A 26,629-nucleotide genomic window follows, 5' to 3' on the forward strand; every position below is an offset into this window, starting at 1 on the left:
GAAATGAGTGTAAGAAATAAGTGAGACCAGAATGTGGAAATTACAGGTAAAATCCGGAGGAGTCTTTCAGTTTCAGAAGTTTCTGTAAAGTATCAATTCTGAGTTTCCAGTAAAAGTTAACCCTTCCTATTCACTCATGCAACAAGGTATACTCGATACTTTTAAACTGAAACTCCACATCCACTGATTTATTCTTTACAAAAGGTGTTTGTCACTAAAGAATCAAATATCTAGAAGCTGTACATACAAAAAAAGAATACATTTACAAAAGTATTAATCAACATTCTTTTCCTGACAGTTCATGGATTCTTCCACAAAGGGGAAAAGTAATGGGGAGGGGGAAAGACAGGGAGAAGGAAAGAACTTAGTACAGGGGCCTAAACAATTTTTAAAACGTTCATTAGCTCTTCCAAGGCTTGCAAAAAGTTCATGAATAAATTGCTCCCTTTGTAAATACACATTTTAACTCATGAACAAGGAAATTGGGTTGGGCTAAATAAAGTATGCTGCATGAAAGAAATGTCTATACCCTCCCAAACATAAATACATTGAGTCTATTCAGCAAATATGAAAAATTAATAATCATCTTCACACACTGAAAAGAAGCTCAGGCTAGTTTATTCTCCTAGTGATAGATACCATTTTATAACGTTGGAAGCCAAACACTAAAAATAGAAAGTGTTGGAAAGGAGGTCTGGGGGTGGGGCTCAGATGGAACACCTGCCCAGCCCGCACAAGACACAAGTAAAAGGGGGGAAACCCTAACAGCTGCTGAGATATGTGCAAGTATTTAAGTCTCTAAGGACGTTATACACATTTTGGCACACAATTTTAAAAATCACATGTACAACCTTCAGGTAACTTCTATGTACAACCACTTGTCCAGCTGATCCCCAAGTGTTCCTAAGAATTCCTCCTCCCAATACACTTTTATGCTTCAAGAACTTACACTGTCCTAGTGAAAGATGCCCCCAAAAGTCATAAGTCATAAGTGGCCCATGCCTATTGTTCAGGTCGTTCCGGACGTCTCTATTTTGCTTGGGTTTCTCTCTTTTTGTGGCTCGGGAAGGGCTTTGGGGCGGTATTTTTTTTTTGGAAGCGGGGTCGTTCTGTATGGTTTTTTGGTACTTGTACTGAACAATTCAGCGACGGGAGGCTGCGCCCTTGCTTTTCTCAAGGTTGACACTACACCCCTTGCACCACGGGGATCCGCTTTCGGCCTTCTGCTCATTCGTGGACTTTCCTGCCTGGACTGGTTGGCTAGGATTACAGGTGGGAGCCACCTGCGCCCGGTGGTCCCCTGCGTTACAGTGACACCTGTGCCAGCTCACTCGCGGAGCGGAGCGGCCCCTCTGGCGTGATGGACTCGGGGCCACGCTGCGGGGGCGCGCGGGGCCCACGCCCGCTCCCGGTCCGGACGGAGGCCGCTGCTGCCATGGGCGGCGCGGGCGCGCTCGAGGACCGTGGAGGGCTCGGGTCCCCGGCCGGCGGTGCTGGTGGTCGGTCGTCACCGCACGTACTGACCTGAGTCTTCCTCCGGGGAGGAAGGAGTGGCACCAGGTGAACACGCACCGGGGTAGGTTCACGAACTCCTCCCCGGCCTGGCGAGCCATGGGCCGCCGGCCTCACCCCCGGAGGGCGGCCTGCCGACCCCCCTCCAGCGGGAAACGGTTTCGGCCAATGGTGACAGAACGGATTTCACCAGAGCTCGGAAGCGGCTCCGCGCGGGGCGGAGGACAGGGGGCGGAGCGGCCAGGGGAGCGGGAGGGCGGCGGAAACGCCAGCGCCGGGGCTGGCCCCGCGAGCCTCGCCTCTCCAGTCGGCCAGGAGGGAGCTCGGCACCAGCCCGCAGACCGCGACACCGGCCCGGCCGCCGGCGCCGCCGCCGCCGCCGCCGCCCCCGGAGTTCCGGCCAGCGCGCGCACGCCCCGCGGGCACTCGCCGGGCAGGCCGGCGCCGCGCGCGCGCGCGGACACGCAATCACGCCGCCGTCGGCACGCCGGGCGGGGTGACGTCACGGAGGCGGGGCCTGCCGGGCGGCACCGCCGCTGACCCGGCTGTTACCAGGCGCGCCGGCAGCCAATCAGCAGCGGGCGCCGTCGCCGGCCGGCCTTTGAACTCGGCACGGCAACTTCCTGCTGTCTGGCGAGCGCACAGTGCAATGCAGTATGTCTGTCGGCGCCGCAGCACAAAGGAACAGCCATTTTGTGACTGAGCCGGGCCCGCGCCCAGGTGCCGGGGCCTCCCGAGCCGCCCTCGCGCGAGACGCCGGGCCGCCCTTGGGCCCGGGCCCGGGGCGCTGGCACCGGGGCGCAGGGCGGAGGCCGGGCCGCCGCGGCCGGAAGGCTCGTTCGGGGCTCGGCCTAGACGGAATTCCCGATTTTCCTATTAGTACCGGCGTCATAAAATGGCTGCCACCTCCACCGCCGGCTCCGGAGCACAGGCGCCGCAGTGCCCGGGCCGCCCGGAGCCCGGCGAGGAGCGAGCCCACGAGAGCCGGCCCCGGGGGCCCCGAGGCCCGCGCGCCCAGGCCGGGCCCCCCGCCCGCCCGCCGTGGATCCCCGGGGCGCGACGCTGGCGGGCGGTGGGAGGGAGCAGCCTCCCAGAGTCGGCGTGACCCTGAGCGCAGACAAACTTACATAACCGCGGTGACTTAGTGCACGAGTCCCCAACCGGGACCCCGGTTTCAGTGTGCATTACCCGACAGCCAACTCCCGCTGCCGCTCCGCCCCTGGCCGCCGCCACCACTTCGGGCTATCCGCACTATTCCCTGCACAGTATTCTTTGAGCCGTAAAAGCTCGGGTCCTTTCACAGAGAAATCCTGATGACACAGCAAGCCAGCAGGGGAAACTCCCTGAATTTCAGATCACGACAAGTACGTTGTTCCTTTAAAATAGCTCTAATAATTTTTAAGCAATATAGTCTTATAAGGAAGTGAGGTGATAATTACGTACATGCATCTGTCGTGTTTGCCGTAAGTTAAAAGTAACTCCATCATCTGTCAAGAAATCGCCTCAATATTTCTGGGTGTTCATCAGGCATGTGATTCAAAAATATATTTGACAGTAAGTCAGTGAGTATAGGCTGCTTGTACAGCAGTAGCTCCATTAGTAGTCAAATATGTGAAAACTTCCAAGTTTTTTCCAATCAGTAAAATATATATATATATATATATATATGCATAGATTTAGTAAAAAAGTAGCATTGCCCCATTTTTTTCAGTTAACACAGCCTGGTGAGAGACCACAAACCTTGCAAAAGCCCATATGCAAATCAAATACTCAAGGGAGTAACAATTTTAAGAAATCAGCCTTTAATGATTCCTCAAATATACCTAGAATTTCCTATTTCTTCAAATTATTACTTTCCAGAAAACTCGATTCAGAATAGAAGTTTTGTACCACAGTAATGAAATGGGCAGTTCATAGAAATCCAAAATTGTATGACAATTCAACCTGTATAGGAATTTGGCATTATATTTTCAAAAGCAGGGTTTCAGAGTACTACTTTTATAATAAATCATACTCAAAATTAGCAAGTTTACTAGCCTAATATTTTAAACTACTTTTATCAAAGATCAAAACTGTAAAGAAAAAAAATCACAACCTGTCAATTTCATGATAAGAATCCCAACAGGACAATTCATAAGAACACACCAAAAATGCACTTTAAGAAAAAACAAGATACAGAAATCATGCAACAAAAACATCTTAGAAGCTTTATTACTTAAATCACTAATAAGCTACTGCAAGGATATGAAACAGATCATGATTTGAACAAACAATACATTTGTTAAGCTTCAGCAGATAAAAGCATTCCAGACTGTTGAAATAAATCAATAAATGTAAAGCAACAACCAAAATGTAAAGATACAACCACCAGCCAGAAAGCACGATCTACTAGTAAGTACACAGATCCAAATCTTAAAATATTTGAAATAGAAACTATAGTTATAAATATAGTCACAGAAACAAACACTATAGAAGACAGTATTCAGAGGTTCCTATGATTACAGGTTTGGTTTCATAAATTCAGGAATTGTAACCAGGTAAATGTCTGGATAAATCATCAAAATTGTCTAAAAATGTCAGGTATATGAAAAGAAATATAGAGTCAAATTAAAATATAAACTGAAAGGCATCAGTCAAAGGGTGCCTTTTACAATTTCACGTTTAAATGTACATTTTTTCATTCATACAACTTTCTCAAATGTCTATTTACTATAATTTACTACTACAGGGCTCCTCTATGGCCCTCGGTTACAAGTTGGGATATCCGAGAGTCTTCAAAGAAAAAAATGTGCCTTGTATGTAAAATGGTGCAATGCAGCAATGGCTAAACCCACAAGGTCATTTTTCTGCACCACAAAAACCTGAAAACTGAAATTTACGGACAGAAATACTGTAGTTTACAGGAAAGGCCCCTTTGAATAGAGGTACCTTACCTCTTGAGACTGTAAGAGGCCTTAAGTCACAACTCAACTTTCATAAATTGCTACCAAAAAATTAGGGTGTGGCATATTACCAATCTCAAGGTCACACTTTAAAAAACAAACTGAAATTGTAAAAATACTTATAATCATACAGACGGTAATCCGTGTCTGTCAAGGTAAACAACTGTAAGCCAAGGGTCCCCCCCCAAAAAAGCAAAAAGGAAGAAAGTTGATAGCTCATACCTCGAAGCATTGCTGGGTAGCGAACTGTCCTCCTCTTGGCTTTTGTCCTTATTTCTCATCATCTTTTAATTCTTAAATATTAAGGGGGAGGGGGGATCTGTGTTTGAAGTCCCGTGCCCAGGTATTTACTGTCAAAAGTTGAAAGAAAGGTAAGGTCCCAGCTCCTATGGTTTGTATTTATTATCAGGAACAGAGTCCTGACTATGTTAGAGACACTGATAGAATGCAGTAACTGTAAGCACCAAAAAAACAAATATTTCTATTTTTACTTTTTAAAAAAAAAACACAAAAGCAGACAAGCCCAACACTGAAAGCATCACTATCAAGAGGAAAGTTTCTCAAAGTAACATACTGGATACAAATAACAATCTCTGAATCTTATTGCGTCACTCAGGAATTTCTCCTATTTACACAAAATAAAACAAACTTTAACCTATAAATCTTTGAAATTATCACTAATTATCATGAACTTACCTGATCCATGTAGCCTGTCCAAAGCAAGAGTCCTATCTGGTGGTAGAAAAATATCGGATCCGAAATAATTCAAAATAAAGCAAAAATCCTCCGGTAAAAAACCAAAAAATAAATAAAACAATCCTCAAATGTTAACTGATCAAAAAATAAAGCAATAATCAACACTAAAATGGGTCCGGAAGGGGAAAAAAACCTCATTAGGAGAGCGCACAAAAATGGAGGTGCGCCATGGCTTCTGAGCTGCAAAAACAACGACCTGGGATCTCAGTACGGCGGCTTCTTTCCAACAAGGCACGAAAAGAAAGCTTCCCAAAGCTGCTTTTCTCTCTAAAAACAGGCCCCGCTCGACCCCAGAGAGTCACTAGGAGGTAGGGGGCTGCGGGGGCCCCCTGAGGCTGCCCAAAAGTTGGGGAAAGTTGCGGGAAGTGAGGCAAAGGCAGGGAGAGAGCGCGCTCTCTCTAAGGCACAGCCGCCATCTAGAGCCTCCTTCCCAGCTCTGAGAGCTCTGCCTTTGATTGACACTCTCTACATTTACCCCACAACTCAGGTGATGTACCATAGACCCACCCCTTCTCTCCACCAAAAAAAAAAAAATCTCCCATCCCAGAGAGCCTCAAGACCCCCACCCCCTACCTCCCTGCCCCTCCAGACCACCCCTGCCAGGGGAGGGGGAAGGGCTTCCTAACCCCCTCTGGCTCAAGCACCCTTTTTAAGCCAGAGAGAAATGTAATTTGTTCCTTTTGTCTAAAGATCTGCTAAATATTTCAGTCCTTCAGCTAAAATAACTTCCTCCCTGGACAGGAAGTGGTGTTTTATCAAGCCATTTTGAAATGGGGATAATTCTTAAATGAATCTAAAGCCCATCTTAGGTACCAATCTTTTTTTAAAAAATGAAGCCCCCCACCAATGAATGGAATGGTTTCCAAATAAAAGCAAAACCATAATTTCACAAATTAAATTCAAGACGTGCCATCTTTATGGTGTCTAAAATTATGCAAAGTCAAAGTTTAAAATGGAATTTTCCATCCCAACTAGGAGAAAAGGGTAATTGTGAATAACTCAAGAGCGCCTCCCTAGTGTTCAGTTTCATTAGAACAAAATTTGCCCAGGATTTTTTTTTCAAGTACTTTTTCTGCTCAAGTACTTCTTGGCACTTTAACCAAATTCTTTAACCCATTATAATAATCTGGGTAATTCTGCTCACCAAAAAAATGTTAAAACCACAAAATACGATTTTGACAAAACAAAGTACTTCAAATTCAAGAGTACAGACCAATCATGGTCACTAAATGACAAACCCAAGAAGCTATCTCTAAAACGAAAAACGCACATATCCAAACAGTAACCTCATATTTCACACCAAACTCTAAGCATACACCCATTTAAACAATGACAGACTATTAATATAAATCCAATAATAAACCATCAAAGTAATGTCACAAGGCAAAAATCTTAGGACCAAAACCATAAGATAGAAACCATTATTATTATGCCAAAAAAATAATTGATGTTCTCATTAAACACCCCTGAAACAAGTAACCATGCTGACAAGCCCTAAAATGTCCAACCAACATTCCATGTTCAGCACAGAATCACATCAATCAAAACCATGTCCTTCCCTCATCAGCGATATCCATTTTAGATATACAACCAACAAAAACAAAAAAAACCATATTCACTCTAGGTAAATTAAAACGAATAACCCAGACTTCTAATTCTACATCAAAATCAAAACCCAAATGTTCCACTCCTGAGCTGAAAGATCAGCTAACTACCTCACATCAAGTCAAGAACACAGTACCAAGTATTGATCATGGATCATGCTGGTTAAAGTACTTGACATTGGTCACACAGAAAGATTATTTGTAACACAAAAATTATCCTGAAAGTCTTTGCATGAGAAAAATCATCAATGATTCATGTACCCTTACCAAAATAAAACCTATTACACCTTTATGAGATTATAGATACTGACACTTGCTATTAGACAATTCACAATGAAAAGATGGCAAATGAAATTTAACCATAGGTAATTTATGGCTTGGCTTGATTCATCTGTTCTCAATCTACAATTGTATACAATAAAGAAAACACAAAATATCTATTTCAAAAAGCAACAAAAACAGTCCTTTTCTGTATATACAAGGACAAATTCCTATTAATATAGCACTTCCCTTAATATTAAGACACAGCAAACATCAACTTGAATATTCAGGTGAACATGTTATTGAAAGATGCTTTATTTATAATATTTAATCGCAAAGGTAAAGGGACCTTGTTCATTAACTCAAAATAATTCAGAGAGAAATAATCTCTCATTCTGAATTTGGAGATATAACCATAGTTTTAAAGGATTATTAAAATCCCATACAGATTAAAGACTATTATTAACCAATGACTAAAGCATTTTACAAGATGCTTCAAGAAAGCCCAAACAAAAATTTAAGGAAATTCATTCAAAACTTGGAAGATATAAAAACACAAACAAAAACATGGTTTAACCAAGTGGACACCCCAAAGCACATCACTTTAGTGAAATGAAACACTTCCCAATTCACTACCTTTATTCAGTGTTTTTTTACTCCTGGGCAACATAAAGGTCAAATCATTAAGGTCATAACTAAATATTTTAATGAAACTTCTACTAAAAAAAAAAAAAAGGCCCAAACTGATCAATTCAAATATTAGAAATTTTATTGATGTTAACATTCCATGAGGTCATATTTAAATTCAAACTACAAAGAAGTTTCTGGAATACAAACTAGCATTTGGGTTAAGATGTCATCTTTCTTCTCCAAATGTCAAAAATGCACTAGTTTTAATGACATAAGTCTCAAGAAAGTCACGTGTACTGTCCACATGAGCTCGGTTAGAAACCTAAATCTTCACTTTCATGGAATCCATATTAAAGAACCCTGCTTGGTTGTACATATCACAGCACTCTTGTATTAAATCCATTTTCCTCAGTTTCCCATAGTGGATTGCCATCTTGATTTCTCAGTGATAGGGTCCATTTGACTCTTGAAGCTGACTGGGTGCTTGATAAAAAAAATTAAAAGAAAAAAATGCTGTTGGAATACCAATAGTCTTAAGTGCTTCAAACAATATCCACACACCTTGAAGATATCACAGCATTAAATTCTTAATTTTGTAACAGTTTTCAACTGTAAAAGATCACATATACACAAACTACACGTTCTCCTATGATAGATACATTTGTATCCATTCTAAGATGGAGATGAAGATCCAAACTTTACATACTGAACTCCAATATGCTACATATGAAAGGTAAAAACAAAAATTAAATACTCTATACTACATATATGAAAGGTAAAAACAATAATTAAAATTCACTATTTCTAGAAAGTTGAATAATAAACACTGTGAATTCTAAATCCCGATACAGAAAATTTTCCAAGCTCCTTCAAAGAAAACTAATTATAGAAAAGTATCTTAAGGGATTTGAAAAGGAGAGGATCATGGAATACTTCTCCAGTTTAACAGATGTTAATTTTGTTTAGCTACAAATGGCCCATATAGATGGCACCATCTTTATGTATTTGAGAATGTAGAAGGTGAAGTTTCTGAGGTGGTGGGGGAATGAAAAATGTCTACTTGACTGATCTTATGTTTAACATGAAATTGCATGACTTCTCAAATTATATACACTAAAATACATTCATCATCACTTAAGTGTTCCTCACAGAAAAGTGTATCAAGTATTAAAATAATATACACTAAAAAAAATTCAAAATATGCACTAAAAGAAGGAATCAGAAGCTGAAGACTTTATCACTAATAATTGGATTCATATTTAAACATCGTTTTAAGACAACAAGTTTAAACAATAGATTTTCATAAATTCTGCACATCTCCAATTCAATTTGTAGAGATAGTGACTCTTGGAATTTAATAAGACACTTTTGCTCACTGGATTTCTTTGTCTCCTTAATTATAATTAGGATGTTGTCCATTACATGCAAAACTACTTAATAAACCATTTAAAGAACGGTGACACAATAGTAGAAAACTAGGTTTTATACCACTGTGGTAAGGTGGTACACCCTAGCAGGAAGATGGTTGTTCAAGCCCAGTTAGGGCAAGAGTTTATATTAGACTCATTACCTCAATCAATAAAAAAGCTGAGTGGAATGGTCGCACGCCTGTCATCCTAGCTATGGGTAAAGTGCAAATAGGAGCATCACAAAGGATGCTAGGACAAAAAGCAAGACTCTCTGTCAAAAAGCAACCAAAGCCTGTAATCCTAGCTACTCAGGAGGCTGAAATCCAAAGATCAAGTTTGAAGCCAGCCCAAGGAGGAAAGTCCATGAATACTCATCTCCAAATAGCTGGAAGTGAAGCTGTAAGCTCAAGTGGTAGAGCACTAGCCTTGAGCTAGAAAGCTAAGAGAAGCAGCACCCAGGTACTAAATTCAAACCCCAGGTTGAAATGAAACAAGGTGAGGGGAGAAAAGGGGAGGAAATTTGATAATCTAAGGAGTTTTTTTTTTTTTTTTTTTTTTTTGCCAGTCCTGGGCTTGAGCTCAGGGCCTGAGCACTGTCCTTGGACTTTCTCAAGGCTAGAGCTCTACCACTTGAGCCTCAGCACCACTTCCGGCTTTTTTCTATGTATGTGGTACCGAGGAATCGAACCCGGGTCTTCATGCATGCTAGGCAAGCACTTTAACCACTAGGCCAAACTCCCGGCCTCTAAGGAGTTTCTTATTAGCCAAATTGTCCAGTGTCTACTATTGTAAGGTAGGGACAAGCTCAAAAAGGTATTTGATGAGGCAACTTTTATGAGCAATGACACCAGGACTGCACTGACGTCAAGATAGTCACTTCGGGAACTACATATGCAATTTATCCCAATTGGTGCATGAAATGATACTCAACATGTTGTCCTGCCATGGTCCAGAGGGCAAAATTTACCTAGAATTCTATGTGTAATTTCCTAATGTAATCGTATTTTTAATCAAAAGGAAATCTAATGCTATTATTGAAAATATTAAAGAATTACTCATGGGGTTGGATCTATGGTTCAATTGGTAGAGCCCTAGGCAAGGAATGAAAGCATCAGGTACCAAGTTTGAGTATTGATCTCAAACAAAAATTAGTCAAAAAATGCTTTAGTTTATATGAAAACAATAAAAATTAGAAAATAGTTTATTATACTAGCAGTCGTATAAAATGTAATTTTTAGCCAGGCACTGGTGGCGTACTCCTGGGAATTAACACTAGCCTGGGTAGTAAAGTTCATGAGATACATCTCCAATTAAGTGGTGCTGGGGCTTAAGTGGTAGTGCTTGTGTTGAGCAAAAGGAACCCAGGGACAGTGCCCAGAGCTTAGCCCCAGGACTGGCAAAAAAAAAAAAAAAAAGTAATTTTCAAAAAGCAAACGAATGCTACAAGACGAAGTAGCCAACTCTTAAGACTACAGATAATGAAGAGCCACAAGTCTATGTATACTCCTGCAAAGTGGCACAACCAAAGGTCAGAACTTTGCTAAGAGCAAAGTGCTTACTCAAGTATCAAAGCTATTAAAAGGTCGCTGAGAGGATTAGAGACTAACCATCCACATTCACAGTTTCAAACTCTCAGAAACCAATTTTGCAGATACGTAAACTTTTGTCAAAAAAAAACAACAGGGAACCAGGTATGAGTACTGTAAGCCTGGAGGTTTTTCTAGTACTCCGTATGTTAACAACAAATCACCAAGCTACCTACCTCTTGAAGCACTACTGAGAACTGAGCAAGTTAGTTTATTCTTAAAAAACATTACCGAGGGGCTGGGAGTTTGGCCTAGTGGTTAAAGTGCTTGCCTAGCATGCATGAGGACCCGGGTTCAATTCCTCAGTACCACATACATAGAAAAAAGCCGGAAGTGGTGCTGAGGCTCAAGTGGTAGAGCTCTAGCCTTGAGAAAGTCCAAGGACAGTGCTCAGGCCCTGAGCTCAAGCCCAGGACTGGCAAAAAAAAAAAAAAAAAAACATTACTGTGTGTGTGTGTCTGTGAATAGAACCTCAATAACTGTTGGGTATCATTCCAATGCACCACAATATCTACAATACTTGGGAATTCAAACTAATACTGGTCAAAATGATTCACATACTCATAGTAAATCTACCTCTGAAGAACAAACACATAGGATCATTAGGTCAGTTATTCATTTTTTTTAAATCTCCACTATATAGAATTCAGTTTTGCAGTTATTCAGTATCCTATTACAGAAAAGAATGGGCTGAGCTCATAAAGTAATGTCCTACTGACTTTCTTTCTCCATTGGCTAGTGAATTTCTGCAGATATCTTCTATCTGTTGAACAGAAAGAAGACACTTTCATCTAGAATTTCATGATTATCACACTTAGATCTTCTGGGTTTCCCATATTAAGATTCAAACAAATAATATGCATTATTTGAATTTCTTCATTTAGGTATCTTCTAGTTTATGCTTCTTCTGTAAAGAATCTAAGAACAATTCTAAGAACAATTCCAAGAGCAAAAGTAATTACTAAAGCCAATAATCACTACTACCTCTTCAAATTCCCTCATGTTGCACGTACACATAAGAACACCTGGGCACAAAAGTTTTCTTGAAATTCTACTTTAGTAGATTTGTGCAAAGAATGAGACATTATACAAAACAGTACAAATGAGAACTAGGGCTAAAAGTCTAAAAGTCTAGAGCTAAAAGTTACCATTTCTAATAGCAAAGAAATATGTAGAAGACTATAAGAAATACCAGTAATACTTTGAAATTTCTTTATTGGATGGCTCTAATAAGAGCTATTAACTTGTTTTATTATTCAGAAACTTAAACACAGGTCAAAAAACAAAGCAACAGATACAAAATTACACCCTAGTACCAAACCTCAACCTTCTCAACACATAATTCAGACATTTCCTGCTTTAGTCTGATTTCTATGTTCTCTGTGCTCTATCTTTAAATCTGAAAACATTTAAGAATACCCTATCAAGTCCCCTATCTTGTTTCATTTGAAAAAAAAAAAAAAATTAGGGCCAGGCACTGGAGGCTCATGCCTGTAATCCTAGCTACTCAAGAGGATCAAAGCCAACACTGGCAGAACTGGCAGAGCCACCGGAAGTGGCTCTGTGGCTCAAGTGGTGGAGCACTAGCATCTAGCACCAAGAGGCTCAGGGCAGTGCCCATGCCAAGAGAATATACATTAATATATCAGAATATTAAATATGATACACATTCAAAATAAAAAATGACTTGAAAAGCACCTACCAGGTATGTCACTAAACAGACATGATCAATTAAAAGAGAGCCATATTTACTGAGATTTTTCAAATACATCCATCTTCTCAATTGTCCTGTTTTAAGACCAAACATAATCAACTGGACAGACTAAAATGACTGTCTCCAGCTGGAGAAGTATAATAAAAAAAGATTTTGGCTGTAAGTTTGGTCTAGTGGTAGAGTGCTTGCCTAGCATGCACGAAGACCCAGATTCAATTCCTCAGTACCATATACATAGAAAAAAGCCAGAAGTGGTACTGTGGCTCAAGTGGTAGAGCTCCAGCCTGAAGCCCAAGAACAGTGCTCAGGCCCTGAGTTCAAGCCCCAGAATTGGCAAAAAAAAAAAAAAAAAAAATTATCTCAATCAAAAATTTTACTTTTACAAGCTGGAGGATCAATGCTCAGTATTGCAAAAAGAAAAGAAAAATTTAAAGCATATCTAAGAATACTTAACAAAGTAAAATTTTATGTCTTACTGAATTTCATCTTGCTTTCTATTAGGCCCAAACATTGGCTGATAGGCAATATTTCTAATAGAGGCCAATTCTGCATATTAAGTCAACAAATATTAACTGAACATCTAATGTGCCAGGCAACTCATTTCTTTAAATTATATGACCAGACATGCATGCCATTAAGTCTGTATCTACTCTTAACTCTCTAGCCCAAAAAGCCACTTATATAACTGAAGCGAAATTACTGAGAATAATCTACAATCTAGATTTCCAAATGTTTCAAAAAGAATTATTATTATGAAACAGCTAGTATGCAATTTCCTAAAATGTTCAATGATAGGTCCTATGACTTATATACACTTGTCCTACTTAACAGTTCTACTGAATAGCAGGTATGTGTGGAGTTAGAAAAGCCATAACAGTATTTGTTAATAAAACATCTTGTACCAAATTAATACCTCAAAGTCAGTCAGGCTTATTGGCTTTCAAGTTTAAGGAACTTTAGAATTACTTCATTTATTAAAATTATAATATTAAAATTAGTGAACAGTCTCAAAAGAGAAACCAAAAACTTTGGACTCCATGGCAAGGTTAACCTAACATCAATATGGATCTGGGTCCAATGTCTGCAAACTACTCTTAAAAGAACCACAGTGGACACTTTATATGGTTATTTACTACAGCTACTGAAAATCCTAACATTGTCATAAGAAAGCAACTACAATGTTATTGATGAAAGAGAACCAGGTGTGTTGCAAGAAAAAAAAAATTTCCTTACAAAAGGAAGGAGTTTCAAATGCCTACATCCAAACAATGTCTGAAACAGGTCCAAACAGGTCTAGCAAAGCTAGACTAATAAACTTCCCACATACTTAACCAGGTATGTTCATGCAGTTTTGAGATTTGTTAAATGTTACTGCAATTCTGATTCAAATTACTCAAAACTATAAGACATAATGCAAACTGAAAAACAGAGTAATCATATAAATTAAATAATACTTACTAAATGCGCCCACCAATGTCTTGTTGCTTAGGACTTTTTTACTCAATACAGGGAATCAAATTTCTACAAGGAAAAAAATGTGTTTTACATAGAAAATGTTAATAATACTGTCAAACACCATGATTTATAGCACTATGTCAACAATTTTTCTTCCCTAGTACTGCTGAGGTTTAAACTCAGGGCCTCATGCTCACCTGGCTTGTTTGTTTTTCTGTCAGTTGTGGGACTTGAACTCTGGACCAGGGCGTTGTCCCTGAGCATTTCAGCTCAAGGCTACCACCCTACCCCTTGATCCATGGCGCACTTCCAGTTTTCTGGTTGTGCAACTGGAGATAAGACTGTGTCTCATACTTTCCCTGCTTGGGCTGGCTTTGAACCATAATCCTCAGATCTCAAGCCTCCTGAGAAGCTAGGATTACAGGTGTGAGCCACAGTGCCTGGCTTGGCTTGTTTGTTCTACTGGTACTCTTACCACTTAAACCATGACTCTAGCCTAAAACTTCAACATATTTTCTAAGGATCATTCACCAGCAGACCAAGAGATACATATTGAAGTACATTTAGTCCAAAAAAAGAACAGAAAAACTAATAAAAAGGACCATAAATTTTGCAGTGCAGAAAGTTCATTTTATAAGTTGAAATTACATGATTATATCTCAGTCTACCACAAACTCCAAAGAGATAAATATTGGAGTTACTAAGGTGGAAAACTGATGTCCATGGTATTAAAAAAAAAACAGAGCCTATTAATATCACCACTTACTGATTTTTCATCTTTCAAGCATTGTAAAGCTTTCATTTCTCACCTTCAAGGTTGCTTTTCTCTGTATATTAGCATGTTTCCTCACATTATCATGGACATGACAATTATAAAATATTAAGTATCAGGAAGGCATCATTTCAAATTACTATTTCAAAACTAAGACAATACCATTTTCTATATAACAGATACTTGATAATGAACCATTGTATTTGTCATTACACAAATCTTAACCCAACCAAATAAAAAATTGATCAAACTTTAATAAGAGTAGTCTAGAATTAATTAAGGAATCTTACTAATAAGTATTTTCTAAGGGGCTTACTTACCTAGAAGTAAAAGCAGTTTGTGCCCCTGGACTCTCATAGCCCCACTAATGTTGCACCACTATGAGAATTACTAACCACAATGCAACTCATTGCAGTAACACCACTCCTAAACTAACCAATGCTGAGACAGTTCAGCAACTAGGGGCAGAGCCTATAATCACAGCTTTTCAGGAGGCTGGGGATCTGAGGACCAAGAATCTTACCCTCAATAAATACCGAAACACTGGAAGTAGAGCTATAGCCCAAATGGTAATACACTAGTATTGAGCACAAAAGCCCAGGGATTACACCAAGGCCCTGAGTTCAATCCCCAGGATTGACAAGAAAAAAAAAAGTGGCAGAAGACTTCGATTTAGGCGATGGCTTTACTCAGATTCCATCCTCATCTATGCATTTCATATTATACTTTATAACAAAAATAAACTGCAAGTATAATATATAAGTAATCACTAAGTATGGTACTAGCTGTTTTACAATAAGAGAAACACAGATTTGGTCCTTTAATAAATGTCTTTAACAATATTTTAAGAAGCCCAGTGCAGTGACTCATGCCTATAATCCTAGCTACTCAGGAGGCTGACATCTGAGAATTGCAGTTCAAAGCCAGCTTGGGCACTTTGTACAAAGCCATGGGCCAGGGCACTGTGGCTCAAGTCCCATGACCAACCAAAAAAAAAAAAAAGTTTAAGAGAAAAATATAAATGCATTGTGAAAGAATTCCACAACAGTTGTTGCTAATATGCCTACCAAAAAACTCTACTTGAAGCCAGGCAATGTGACTAATGCCTGTAATCCAGGAGGCTGAGATCTGAAGATTGCAGTTGAAAACCAGCCAGCCCAGGCACTAAAGACTGTGAGATTCACCTCCAATTAATCACTAGAAAAGGCAAAGTGAGGCTGTTGCTCAAGGAGTAGGGTAGTAGCCTTGAGCTGAAAAGCTCTGGACAACGCCCAGGTGCAGGGGTAGGGTGGTAGCCTTGAGTTAATGAGCTCAGGGACAGCACCCAGGCCCAGAGTTCAAACCTCTGACCGCCCCTCAAAAAAAAAAAAAGAAAAACCTCTGCTTCAAGATACTTCATAATTCCTTTTTGGGGGGGCCAGGAGTTTTGCCTAGTGGTAAGAGTGCTTGCCTAGCATGCCCAAAGACGCAGGTTCAATTCCTCGGTGCCACATATATAGAAAAACCTGGAAGTGGTGCTGTGGCTCAAGTGGCAGAGTGCTAGCCTTGAGAAAAGCCCAACAAAACAAGGACAGTGCTCAGGCTCTGAGTTCAAACCCCAAAACTAGCAAAAAAAATTCCTTTTTTTGTTGTTAAAAAAAAAGGCAAATTCTACTTCAAGGACAAGGACATGGCTCAACTAGCTTTATGGAAGTATGAGTGAGAAGTTCAAAGCTAGCCCCATCACTAAAATGTAAAGCTTGTAATTACTATCGGAGAAGACTCAACTGGTTGTGTAATACTCAACCTCAAAGAAACTGCTTAAGTTTCAAAAGATACAGAGACTAGTTTCTGAAATACAGATGAAAGGATTAGACAATGTATAAATCAAAACTTGGACTGGTATTCAAATATGTACTTCAATGATAATCAGATCTCATTCTACTCAAGAGATTCACGTTAATGTTCAACTTAAATTGAAAATGCTAATTACATTCAGAAATAATAGCCCACTGGGAAATGAAGTTTGCATCCAAGCTGGGAGGAGGGGAACTGTGGTATGTACCAGCCTACCAATTTGCTAGGAAAGGTAGTCATGAAGATATGTATGTTTAGGAAGAGAAATGTCGAGCCAGACACCAATGGCTCAGGCCTGTAAAACTAGCTAGCTACCCAGGGGGCTGAGATCTGAAAATCCCAGTTCGAAGCCAGCCCAAGTAGAAAATTTCATACGACTCATCTCTAAACACCAAAAAGCTAGAAGTAGAAGCATGGTTCTTCAAGTGGAAAATCACTAGCCTTGAGCAAAAGAGCTCAGGGACAGCACTCAGGCCCTGAGCTCAAACTCCACAACCTAACCAAAGGAAAAAAAATACGAAATTTCACAAAGGTAATTATTGAATTCTATCAAACACACAAATACTTGGTAAAGTTTAATTGTATTTAATCAACTAAACACTAAAATAATTTCACTAGTAATTAAAGAATTAGAAAAATGCTTTTGCTGCAGAATTCTGAATACTAAAGATTTTATGCTTTTCCAAAATCTATGGTTCATATTTGAACAACAACAACAAAAAGAATACTATTAGCCCATTTCCATGATTTGCGGTGCAAAAGCTATGAAGTCTATATAAAAAAATTAGCTACCCTAAGGCAGATCTTAAGACATCACACAAGACTTCATACCAGGAAAACTTCATACAAATAAGATGTAGGCGTACAGAATAAATATCAAATATCAAGACGATTTTTTTTGGGGGGGGTACCATCCCTGGAGCTTGAATTCAGGCTCTTTAGCTTTTTACTCAAAACTAGCACTCGACTACTTGAGCCACAGCTGCATTTTTTGGTGCTCACAGACTTTTCTGCCAGAGTGGGCTTTGAACCATGATCCTCAGATCTCAGCCTCCAGAGTAGTTTAGGATTACAGGTGTGAGCCACAAGTACATAGCCAGAGTGTTATTTAGAAGTAGGGTCTCCTCATCTTTGAATTAGTTATATTTTCCATCCATTCCATCCCAACTCTGGTGTAACAGGAAAATTTCGGCAGAATAAACTAATTGGCTATTAATAGTCTAAAAACTTTAAGGCCAAAAAAAAATCTCCATTAAAAAAAGTAAATTTTGGCCAGGAGTTTGGCCTAGTGGTACAGTGCTTGCCTAGCATGCACGAAAACCGGGGTTCAATTCCCAGGTACCACATATATAGAAAAAAAAGCCAGAAGTGGTGCTGAGGCTCAAGTGGTAGAGCTCTATCCTTGAGAAAGTCCAAGGACAGTGCTCAGACCCTGAGCTCAAAGCCAGGACTGGCAAAAAAAAAAAAAAAAAAAAAAAGTAAATTTTAAAGAAAATTTATACTTAAAATGAGCTATACCATATAATTTATACTAAATATCATTGTCTACCAAAGTTTGTGACATGACATGACTTCCTCCTTTTCTTTTTTGTGCTTAGGCTAGCTTGAACCATGATCCTCAAATCTCAGCCTCCTGAGATAGGATTACAAGCATGAGCCGCTGGCACCCAGCCAATTTCTTTTTAATTATCAGAATACCAAACATACTCTAGTCTAATCATGGCCGGCTAAGATGCTTATAATTTAGAACAAGTCCAAAATGCTAACAAGAACCTTGCCTAATGGTCCGGGTGCCAATGGCTCAGGAGGAGGCTGAGATCTGAGGACTGAGGTTCAAGGCCAGCCCAGGCAGCAAAATCCACAAGACTCTTAGCTCCACTTTAAACCTCCAGAAAATTGGAAGCAGAGCTGTAGCTCAAAGTAGTAGAGCAAAAGAGCTCAGAGACAGTGCCCAAGTCCTCAGTTCAAGCCTTACAACAAAAGAAAACCCCAGTGCATAGGTAACTTCCTTAAGTATCATCCACAATGTGTATCTTGTAATAACTTCATTTATATAGTTACTCTAGTTACATTTTCCCTTTGCCAGTTTTGTCCACTAAGTTGTAATAAATATAACAGAAAATAAAGTATTATATCAGTATGTACATTCCTTCAACATAGGATTTATTCTAATTATTTATCTCACTGGTAATAAAAGCCATATTCTGCTAAATTAGTTAGGCTACTTTCTCACTTAAAAGCCTTTTTAATTAGTGATAATACAGGAAGAAGGCTTAAAACTATTTTAAATATCTGAACTTCACCTCTTTTTCTCTAATGGCTCAAATAATTACCTTGTAGGCCAGTATAAACATACTGTTTACACTCACACTTGTGATCACTTCATCCAGAATACTCATCATTCTCAAATTTTCTAGTACTGCCCAGCCCAACATATGAAAGTCAATTTACAAAACCTTCTCAGTGGCTGAGAGGAAACTCATCTTCACATTGTGTTAAGAAGGTGGGATGAGGGCCGGGAGTTTGGCCTAGTGGTTAAAGTGCTTGCCTAGCATGCATGAAGACCCGGGTTCGATTCCTCAGTACCACATACATAGAAAAAAGCCAGAAGTGGTGCTGAGGCTCAAGTGGTAGAGCTCTAGCCTTGAGAAAGTCCAAGGACAGTGCTCAGGCCCTGAGCTTAAGCCCAGGACTGGCAATAAATAAATAAATAAATAAATAAAATAAAACATATAGGGGCCGGGAGTTTGGCCTAGTGGTTAAAGTGCTTGCCTAGCATGCGTGAAGACCCGGGTTCGATTCCTCGGTACCACATACATAGAAAAAAGCCAGAAGTGGTGCTGAGGCTCGAGTGGTAGAGTTCTAGCCTTGAGAAAGTCCAAGGACAGTGCTCAGGCCTTGAGCTCAAGCCCAGGACTGGCAAAAAAATAAAAAATAAAAAAAAAATAATAAAATATATATATAAGAAAAAAAGAAGAAGGTGGGATGAAGGCTTTCTTTTTACTGCTTTGGTACACTGTAATACAGTTTAATATCTCACATTTTGTTTCCATTTGCATACAATAAACCACCAATCTGACCAAATCACAGTACAGATTAAATAGGGACAGATAAAATGAAGCAAAAGCAATGGAAGTCTCTTTATCACCTATTTTGGTCAATGAAATAAGCAAACACCAACCATGAAGACTGCACTTTATTTTCCACATAAATTGCACACAGGTAAATAGGTCCTTATTCTAATTGGCCACCTGTGTATTCTTTTATTTCCCAAGTTATCACTTATACTTTATAGGTTAACACTGATTTCCAGACTCACTTTTTGGGGGGGAGGATGGGGGGAGGCGGGGGAAGGCCCCAGTCCTGGGCTGGAGGCTCAAGGCCTGAGCACTGTCCTTGGACTTTCTCAAGGCTAGAGCTCTACCACCTGCGCCTCAGTCCCATTTTCAGCTTTTTTCTATGTACGTGGTACCGAGGAACCGAAGTCGGGTCTTTGTGCACACTAGGCAAGCACTCTACCACTAGGCCAAACTCCTGGCCCCGACTCACTTTTAACTTAGTATGAGTCCACCTTTACTTAATAAGGTCAGTGGACATATCTTCTCCATTCTAGATGCCAGTAGTATTGCTAAGCTATCCCAGGAACTATTGAGGCTTGAAGATAATTTCTACCTTTTATGCTTTAAGAACAACTGTTCAGTTAGATGTTTCTTTTTATACAACAGTTTGCTGAAAAATAATCCATTTATACCTGCTTAAAAATAAACTGATATTTTATAACTAAGACATGAAAGATTTTTGATACATAATTCTTGCAAGAATCAAAGCAACATTAGTAAAAAAAGAAAAAATTCAAGGTCATTCTTAAGATATGATGCCGTATCATCAAAATGGGCTCCGACTGAAGAATGTCCTTTTTGGATTATAAAGACGAAAGAGCCTGGTGACTATGGCAGATTTAACAATATTCTTAAATCACCATTTTAAAGACTAAATGTCTTCTTAGTTGAACATAACTACATGCATGGATATGAATTATACACAGACTACTAATAATCTAAAACTGTTTTGATGTAAGGTAAAAGAAATTAGAAAGGTCATTTTCTTCTCATTTTTCATGGGTAAACAATCCAGTTTATGTATCACTGAAAAACTCTCGTGACATTTTCCTACCCAAATGTCGTTAATTATTGCATTTCATATCATAGGTAAAAACAAATTTACTTACTTGCTACGTAAAACAGATCTTTCCAAAGGGTTTTTCCTTTTATTCTCAAGGAAAAAACTGTCTTCAAAATGACATACACCTTTTGAGGGAAAACAAACAACAATCAATAAGAAGAAGAAATAAATATTTTGAAGCTTTGCACTCATACAAAAAACAAACTAAATTCTATCCTAACACTAACCATGGAAAATGTTGTATTAATTCAAAGGAAGTCTACTTCAAATTTTCCAATAAATTCATTGCTGTGACTGTAAGATTGAAATCATTCACATTGTAGAAAAAAGAAAAAAGGTACCCTTGGTCCTTGTATTTTCCCCTAAATGGTCTTGTCACCAAAATTAAACAAAGACTTAAAAGACTGTCAGTATCTTATTCTACCCCAAAGCACACTGCAATGGCTAAGCATATACTTTTCTTTCTGTGAAGACTTAAACGGTCTCCTAAAACTATTTCAGATATTTCCTCATACAAATTTTAAAAACCATCCTGTCAGTATTAATTGGTTGCTTGAAATATACCATCAAAAAGCAAAACCAAAATTGTATGTCAAGTCAAGGAAAATTTTATGTCAAAGCAATAAAAATTAACCAGATCTTACCTGGGATAAAAGCTGTACTTGCTCAGAACTATCAGCAACCATTTTAATTTAAATCTTGTAAGTTACCTTTTAAAAAAAAGAAAGATATCAATTATTTTAATTTTAAACATTCCTTAGCCAAAAAAAAAAAAACTGATACAACAAGAAAATATGAAAAAACAAGACATAAGGGCATCCTGAAAAGGTGGTGGCCATAACCTGTACATTCACGGTAGCAGTCATTTCTCATCCTTAATGTCTATCAGTCTTTGTTTTCCCCATCACAAATACTAAGGATTAAGGCACAGCAATTAAAAATACAGAAAATTAAAGACTGATTGCTACAACCTTATTTTTCTCTCCTTAGAAGCTAGGCACTAGACAGAAAAAGTTTACCATTTTTTTTAATAACTACGGTCTCTTAAAAATTTCCATTACGATTGCAAAAAAAAAAAAACCCTCTACAGTTGTAAGCATTAAAAATTAAATCCTCATGGAGAAATTAGTGAAGTTAAAATGGCCACTGTTTACTTTAAATTTTAAACTCCAAGTTACTTGATCTTGCAGAGTGGTGTATTACCTTTGTCTTCCAAGCAGACATAAAACTCATAACATCTGTGACCTTTATTTTATTTCAAACCCAGGTCTGGAACGTTTTCAGCCTTCCACCTCCTCCATTACCATGTAAAAAGATCTTGAGATGTAAAAGGACTAGCAATTATGTTTGCATTTTACTACTTAGGAAGGATTCTAAAGCCCTCTACTGCTAATACCTCTGGAAAAACCACTTTTATTATCGAAAGATTCCTAAAATATTGACTTGGAAAAACCAAACTATGATTTAAAACAGATTCGGCAAAATCAAGATATACGCAACTGATGTAACACATACCTCTATCAAAGCTATTAAATTTTTCACTGGACTAACAGTATTATTGGAGATAGATGGTCAAATACACAATCAGATTTGATTTTAGATGCACACTTATTTTTACGCAGTTCTGCACCTTTATAACACAAGAGCTCTGCAGAAGGAACACATTCTAAAATACACAAAAGGTTTGTTATTTCTGGTTTGCTCTCCAGACCATTAAACGTTAATTCTCTCTTCAAACCGTTTGTAAATGGCAGACTACTCAAGTGAACTCCGCGATTTTTTGAAACCTGTTATCTTTAAAACGCCTGTTTCGTTTTGAAGCACATCTAGAATTTTATACATGCAACAAATATGGCTTCTCTTCGTCGTCCATTACGGAGCTGCCCGACTTTAATATTTACACTACCAAAAAGTAACTTCAGGCGGAGGAGATTTGGTTACCAGAATACTTCTTGGTAAAAGTTGTTTGGTTTTTTTTTTTTTTTTCAGATTATGACTTGCGATAATATAGCTTTGTAAAATAAATAAACAAATAAAAACTAAAATGATTTAGTTCAACTTTTAAGGCTCGGGACTGACCCAAGGACGTCTCTTTTTAACCCTGAGGTGGGAGAGTTAAGACACCAGCCCCTCACCACCCCTTCACACGAGCACTCAACGAGGTATCTACGTCCAAGTTATCGAGGCGATCCGATTCCGGAGGAGGTAAATCTGAGTCAAGCGTCACCGCCTTAGCATCGTTAAGTACCCAACCTACTTCCACCAAACAGCTTTTCACGACACGGCCAACTTGTCTTCGTCATTTTGGAAAGAACCAGAAGAATAAAAAGGGGGGAAAAAATAAGCTCCCACTTGCTTTTCATTTTTTTTTTGTCCTCATCTTCTTCCCCCACCCCCATCGACATGACGGCTATCGAAATAAAAATTAAAAAGAAAAAAAAAACAACCACCACCAGCTTCAAGAACCTTCGCCAGCTTCTGCCACCAGCTTTCAAAGAGTTAAGAGCCAACACCCAATGGGGGGGGGTGAAGAGGAGAAAACAGTCATCATCATCATCATAATAATGATGATGATGATGAAGCTGAAGGGCAAGTTTCTGTTGTTGTTGCGCCGTAGTCGGGGCTGCCATTGTTCTTCCAGCGGCCACCATCCCGGGCCACTTCCCCGGCTGCCCGGGGAAGGCGCTGGAGGAGCCCCGGGGTCCTCCCTGGCCGGGGGCTCGGGGGGCCGCGCCGTCCCCGCCGTCCCCGCCGCCGCCGCCCCGCTCGCGGCCGGCCCCGGGGTCCCGGGCGGCGGGGACCCCGCGGCGCCCGCCCCGGCCCCCCGAGCCCCCGGCCCGGGCCCCCCGCGCGCCCCCCGCGCGCCCCGGCCCGCCGCCCCCTCCGGCGGCCGCGCTCAAGGACGTTCGGCTTTTCCTCCCAAGGACAAAGGACAATAAAAGGAACCGCCGAGCCGCTTACCCGCCCGGGCCGCGGCCCGCGCCGCCCTCGGCCGCCGCCGGCTTCCTCCTCCGGATCCCCGGCGTCGGCTCGGCCGTCCGCCCCGCGCGTCCCGGGCGCCCGGCGCGGGGCCTCGCCGGGCCGCCATGGCCGCCATGGCCGCGGAGCTTCCTCCTTGAGGAGACGTCGTCGTCGTCGCCGGCCCGGCCGCCCCGCCGCGCCGCGGGCTCCGCCGACCCCGCGCCGCCCCGCCGCGCCGCCGCCGCCGCCCCGCTCCCCCGAAGCCCCCGGCGCGGCTCCCCGGGCCCGCGGCGGCGCGGCTGACAGCTGCCGGCGCGGCCGCCTCCCCGGCCATCTTGAGCCGTGTGTGTCGGTGCGGGTGAGCGCGAGCGTGTGTGTGGTGCCTCTCCGTCGCCGCTGCTCTCGGCTTCCCTCCTCCCCGCCCCCCCTCCGCCCGCCCGCCCCACACAACCACACAACATGGCCTCTCCGCTGCGGCGGCGGCGGCGGCGGCGGCTGCGGCGGCCCTGGGCGCTCCGCGGGGCTTCGGCGCGCGCCCCTCCCCCGCCCGCCTGCCCGCCTCCAGCCCGCAGCCCCGCGCCCCCGCTGCGCATGCGCGCCGCCCGCCGCCCGACGCCGCCATTGGCTGAGAGCGCTTCCCGTCTTCTTTCCCCGCCCGCGGCCCCGACGCACGCTCGCCGACGTCCCTGCCCCGCCCCCCCACCGGCGGTTACATCCCTCCTATTGGTTCCTTCTGACCACACCCACGCCACTTCGATCTCTGCGGGGATAGGTGCCTCTTGGTGTCACTCAAGCCCCGTAGGCGTTGCTGGTTGTCCTGAGAAGTCCTGGGCCCGGGATTGGCAGGTGGTGGAAGCTTGGGGTTTGCAACCCGCAGTGCGGACCCCTCCTTGTCTAGCCGAGGGGGATGGGGGGGTTCCCTTGGGGAAACCGAGGCTAGGACAGACCCCCTTCGTAGAAGACCCTACCAGCTAGTGGCCTTGCCTTTGGGGAAGAGCTCGGACTTCCTGGCTTCTGAGCTCAGGTTCTTGTCGTCTTGGAAATAAAAAAGGAAAGATGACTGACAGGATGATGGTTTGCCCTTGGGCCAGCCGGCCACATCCTCGTGATTTTCCCCCCGATCCTGGGCTTGCGAGCCACCTCTAGCTTTTTTTTTTTTTTTTTTTTTTTGAGTTGTTTATTGGCCCTAAGAGCTTCCAAGTTTCCAGCCCGGGCTGGCTTGGCCCCGCCACCCTCGGATCTCAGCCTCCTGAGAAGCTGGGATGACAGGCGTCGTCTTCACCAGCCACCAGAGCCTGGCTGCCGTCCCCGCGGTTTGAAACTGTGACGGGTTGAGAAGTGGTAGTGTGGACCACCGCTTGACGCTTCAGCTTAGGATTTCCAAACCCGATGGCCCTTCAAGGCCAACCTGTGCAGATCTCCAGTTAACCGCCCAAAACCAGCAAGGAGAACTGCAGGGCAGGTGACAGAAGGCCAGCCTTGAGTGGGAATGCTCGGGAACAGGGCCCAGGCCTTGAGCTCAAGCCTGAGGACTGTCTGTGCATGCTCACAGAAGCCCCTTACCACCTTTGTGGGGGCCTGAGGTTGGGTGGATCACAGTTCTCAGGACATCCCAGGAAGAAAAATCCACGAACCTCAGTCTCAGTGGAGGGAAGCTGGATACAGTGGCTGGCCTGCATCTGTCATCCTAGCCACAAAAACAGGAAACCTAGAGTAGGCAGGAAGTGAGACCCTATCCTAAAAATAACCAGCAAAAAAGTGCTACAAACCAGCTCAGGGGTAGAGCAATCAAGCATGCAGTCCTGGGTTCAAATTCTACTAGCCATCCCTAAAAGAAAGGAAGGAAGGTGAGAGGGAGAAAGGAAGAGAAGGGAGGGAGGGAGGGAAGGAGGGAAAGACAATTGATTTTACCCTGACCAACGGCCAGCAGTCACATAGGACTAGTCCAAGTATTGTGGCTTTTTACAGATGTTGAATTTCTTCTATGCAACCTAGCCATGTTCCTTCCTTGATGATATTCCTTCAGCTGTAAATGAGCCAGAATCTCATAGTGTCTGCATGTGCATGTGCACACACACACAACATGCACACATATGTATACATACTTCTTCAACAGAAGTTAAATTAGTTCTGTTTAATTTCCAAGACACCTTGCACTGCACAGTCTAGCTTTGAACAACACATGGACCTGTAGCAAGGCTTTTGTGTCTAAACAACCTAACCCTGAGCCTTTTTTCTTGGTGGTTGGGGAAGGGGACAGTCCTGGAACTTGAGCTCAGAGCACTGGGCACTGTCTTTGAGCTGTCTTTTTTTTTTTTTGCTCAAGCCCAGCACTGTACCTATTGATCCACAACTCCACTTCCAGCTTTTTTGTGGTTAATTGGAAATAAGAGTTTCTCAGATTTATCTGCCCAGGCTGACTTTGAACTATGCTCCTCAAGACCTCCGCCTCCAGAGTAGCTAGGATTACATGTGCGAGCCACCAAGCACTAGTCCGACCCTTTTCTTCCCCCCTTCATTCTTTGTGATGCGTTCTTAGCACGTTGTTACTCACATGCTTTTTCTTCTGGTTTTGTTTTGTTTTTCTCCTGCCATGACCTGAAATCCATCCATGTCTTCCTCTCCACACTCATCCTCACATCATTCTGAACCAGTAAAATGGGCTCCTCCAGCCCACACAAGACTGTGGCTCTGTTCAGGGTGTTCTGTTGCCCTCCTGGTGTGTGGGGCTACTTCCTCTTTACTCTCACGCTAAGTGTTCCAGCCTGACACAGATGGCTCAGGCCAGTCAATGTAGCTACTCCTAGGAAGCTGAGATTGGAGGGCCCTAATTCAAAGCTAGTCCCAGCAGGAAAGCCTGTAAGATTCTTATCTGCAGTTAGCCACCAAAAAAAGCCAAATGTGGAGGTGTGGCTCCAGCAATAGAGAATCAACATGGAGAAGAAAAAAAAAATCGAAGGAACGGTGCTCAGGGCTTAAGTTCAAGCCCCAGAATTCACACACACACAC

The 26,629-nt window shown here is 41.9% G+C and overlaps 1 protein-coding gene and 1 long non-coding RNA gene across 8 annotated transcripts in view; both read right to left on the reverse strand.

Annotated features, from left to right (window-relative positions):
• Chd2 (chromodomain helicase DNA binding protein 2) overlaps positions 1–5,718 on the reverse strand; it is a 64,226-nt gene extending 58,508 nt beyond the window's left edge. Inside the window, exons 1-2 of one of the 4 annotated variants that reach the window (XM_090321317.1) lie at positions 5,151–5,718; positions 4,677–4,804 (exon numbers count right to left, since the gene is read on the reverse strand). In XM_090321317.1, coding sequence (XP_090177443.1) covers positions 4,677–4,738 — 62 coding nt within the window. In that variant the 5' untranslated portion in view covers positions 4,739–4,804; positions 5,151–5,718. Of the gene's footprint in view, positions 1–1,524; positions 1,668–4,676; positions 4,805–5,150 lie in introns of those variants that run through there. The other 3 variants (XM_090321316.1, XM_090321318.1, XM_090321315.1) reach the window with 3 other exon arrangements.
• A 2,108-nt stretch (positions 5,719–7,826) lies between these two features.
• On the reverse strand, positions 7,827–26,328 carry LOC150044412 (uncharacterized). Of its 4 annotated transcripts, none has more exons than XR_016533147.1 (5): positions 26,175–26,328; positions 21,304–21,369; positions 20,706–20,784; positions 13,873–13,935; positions 7,827–8,188 (listed from the first exon to the last, which is right to left on the reverse strand). It is a non-coding gene; the product is annotated as an uncharacterized LOC150044412 (long non-coding RNA). The 4 variants fall into 4 exon arrangements; XR_016533144.1 differs by lacking the exon at positions 26,175–26,328 and adding an exon at positions 23,621–23,816; XR_016533146.1 differs by lacking the exon at positions 26,175–26,328 and adding an exon at positions 22,917–22,993.
• Between the last annotated feature and the right edge of the window lie 301 nt (positions 26,329–26,629).

This window comes from Megascapheus bottae, chromosome 30 (genome assembly GCF_031878675.1).
Source record: "Megascapheus bottae isolate mThoBot1 chromosome 30, mThoBot2.hap1, whole genome shotgun sequence".
Lineage (NCBI taxonomy): Eukaryota > Metazoa > Chordata > Mammalia > Rodentia > Geomyidae > Megascapheus > Megascapheus bottae.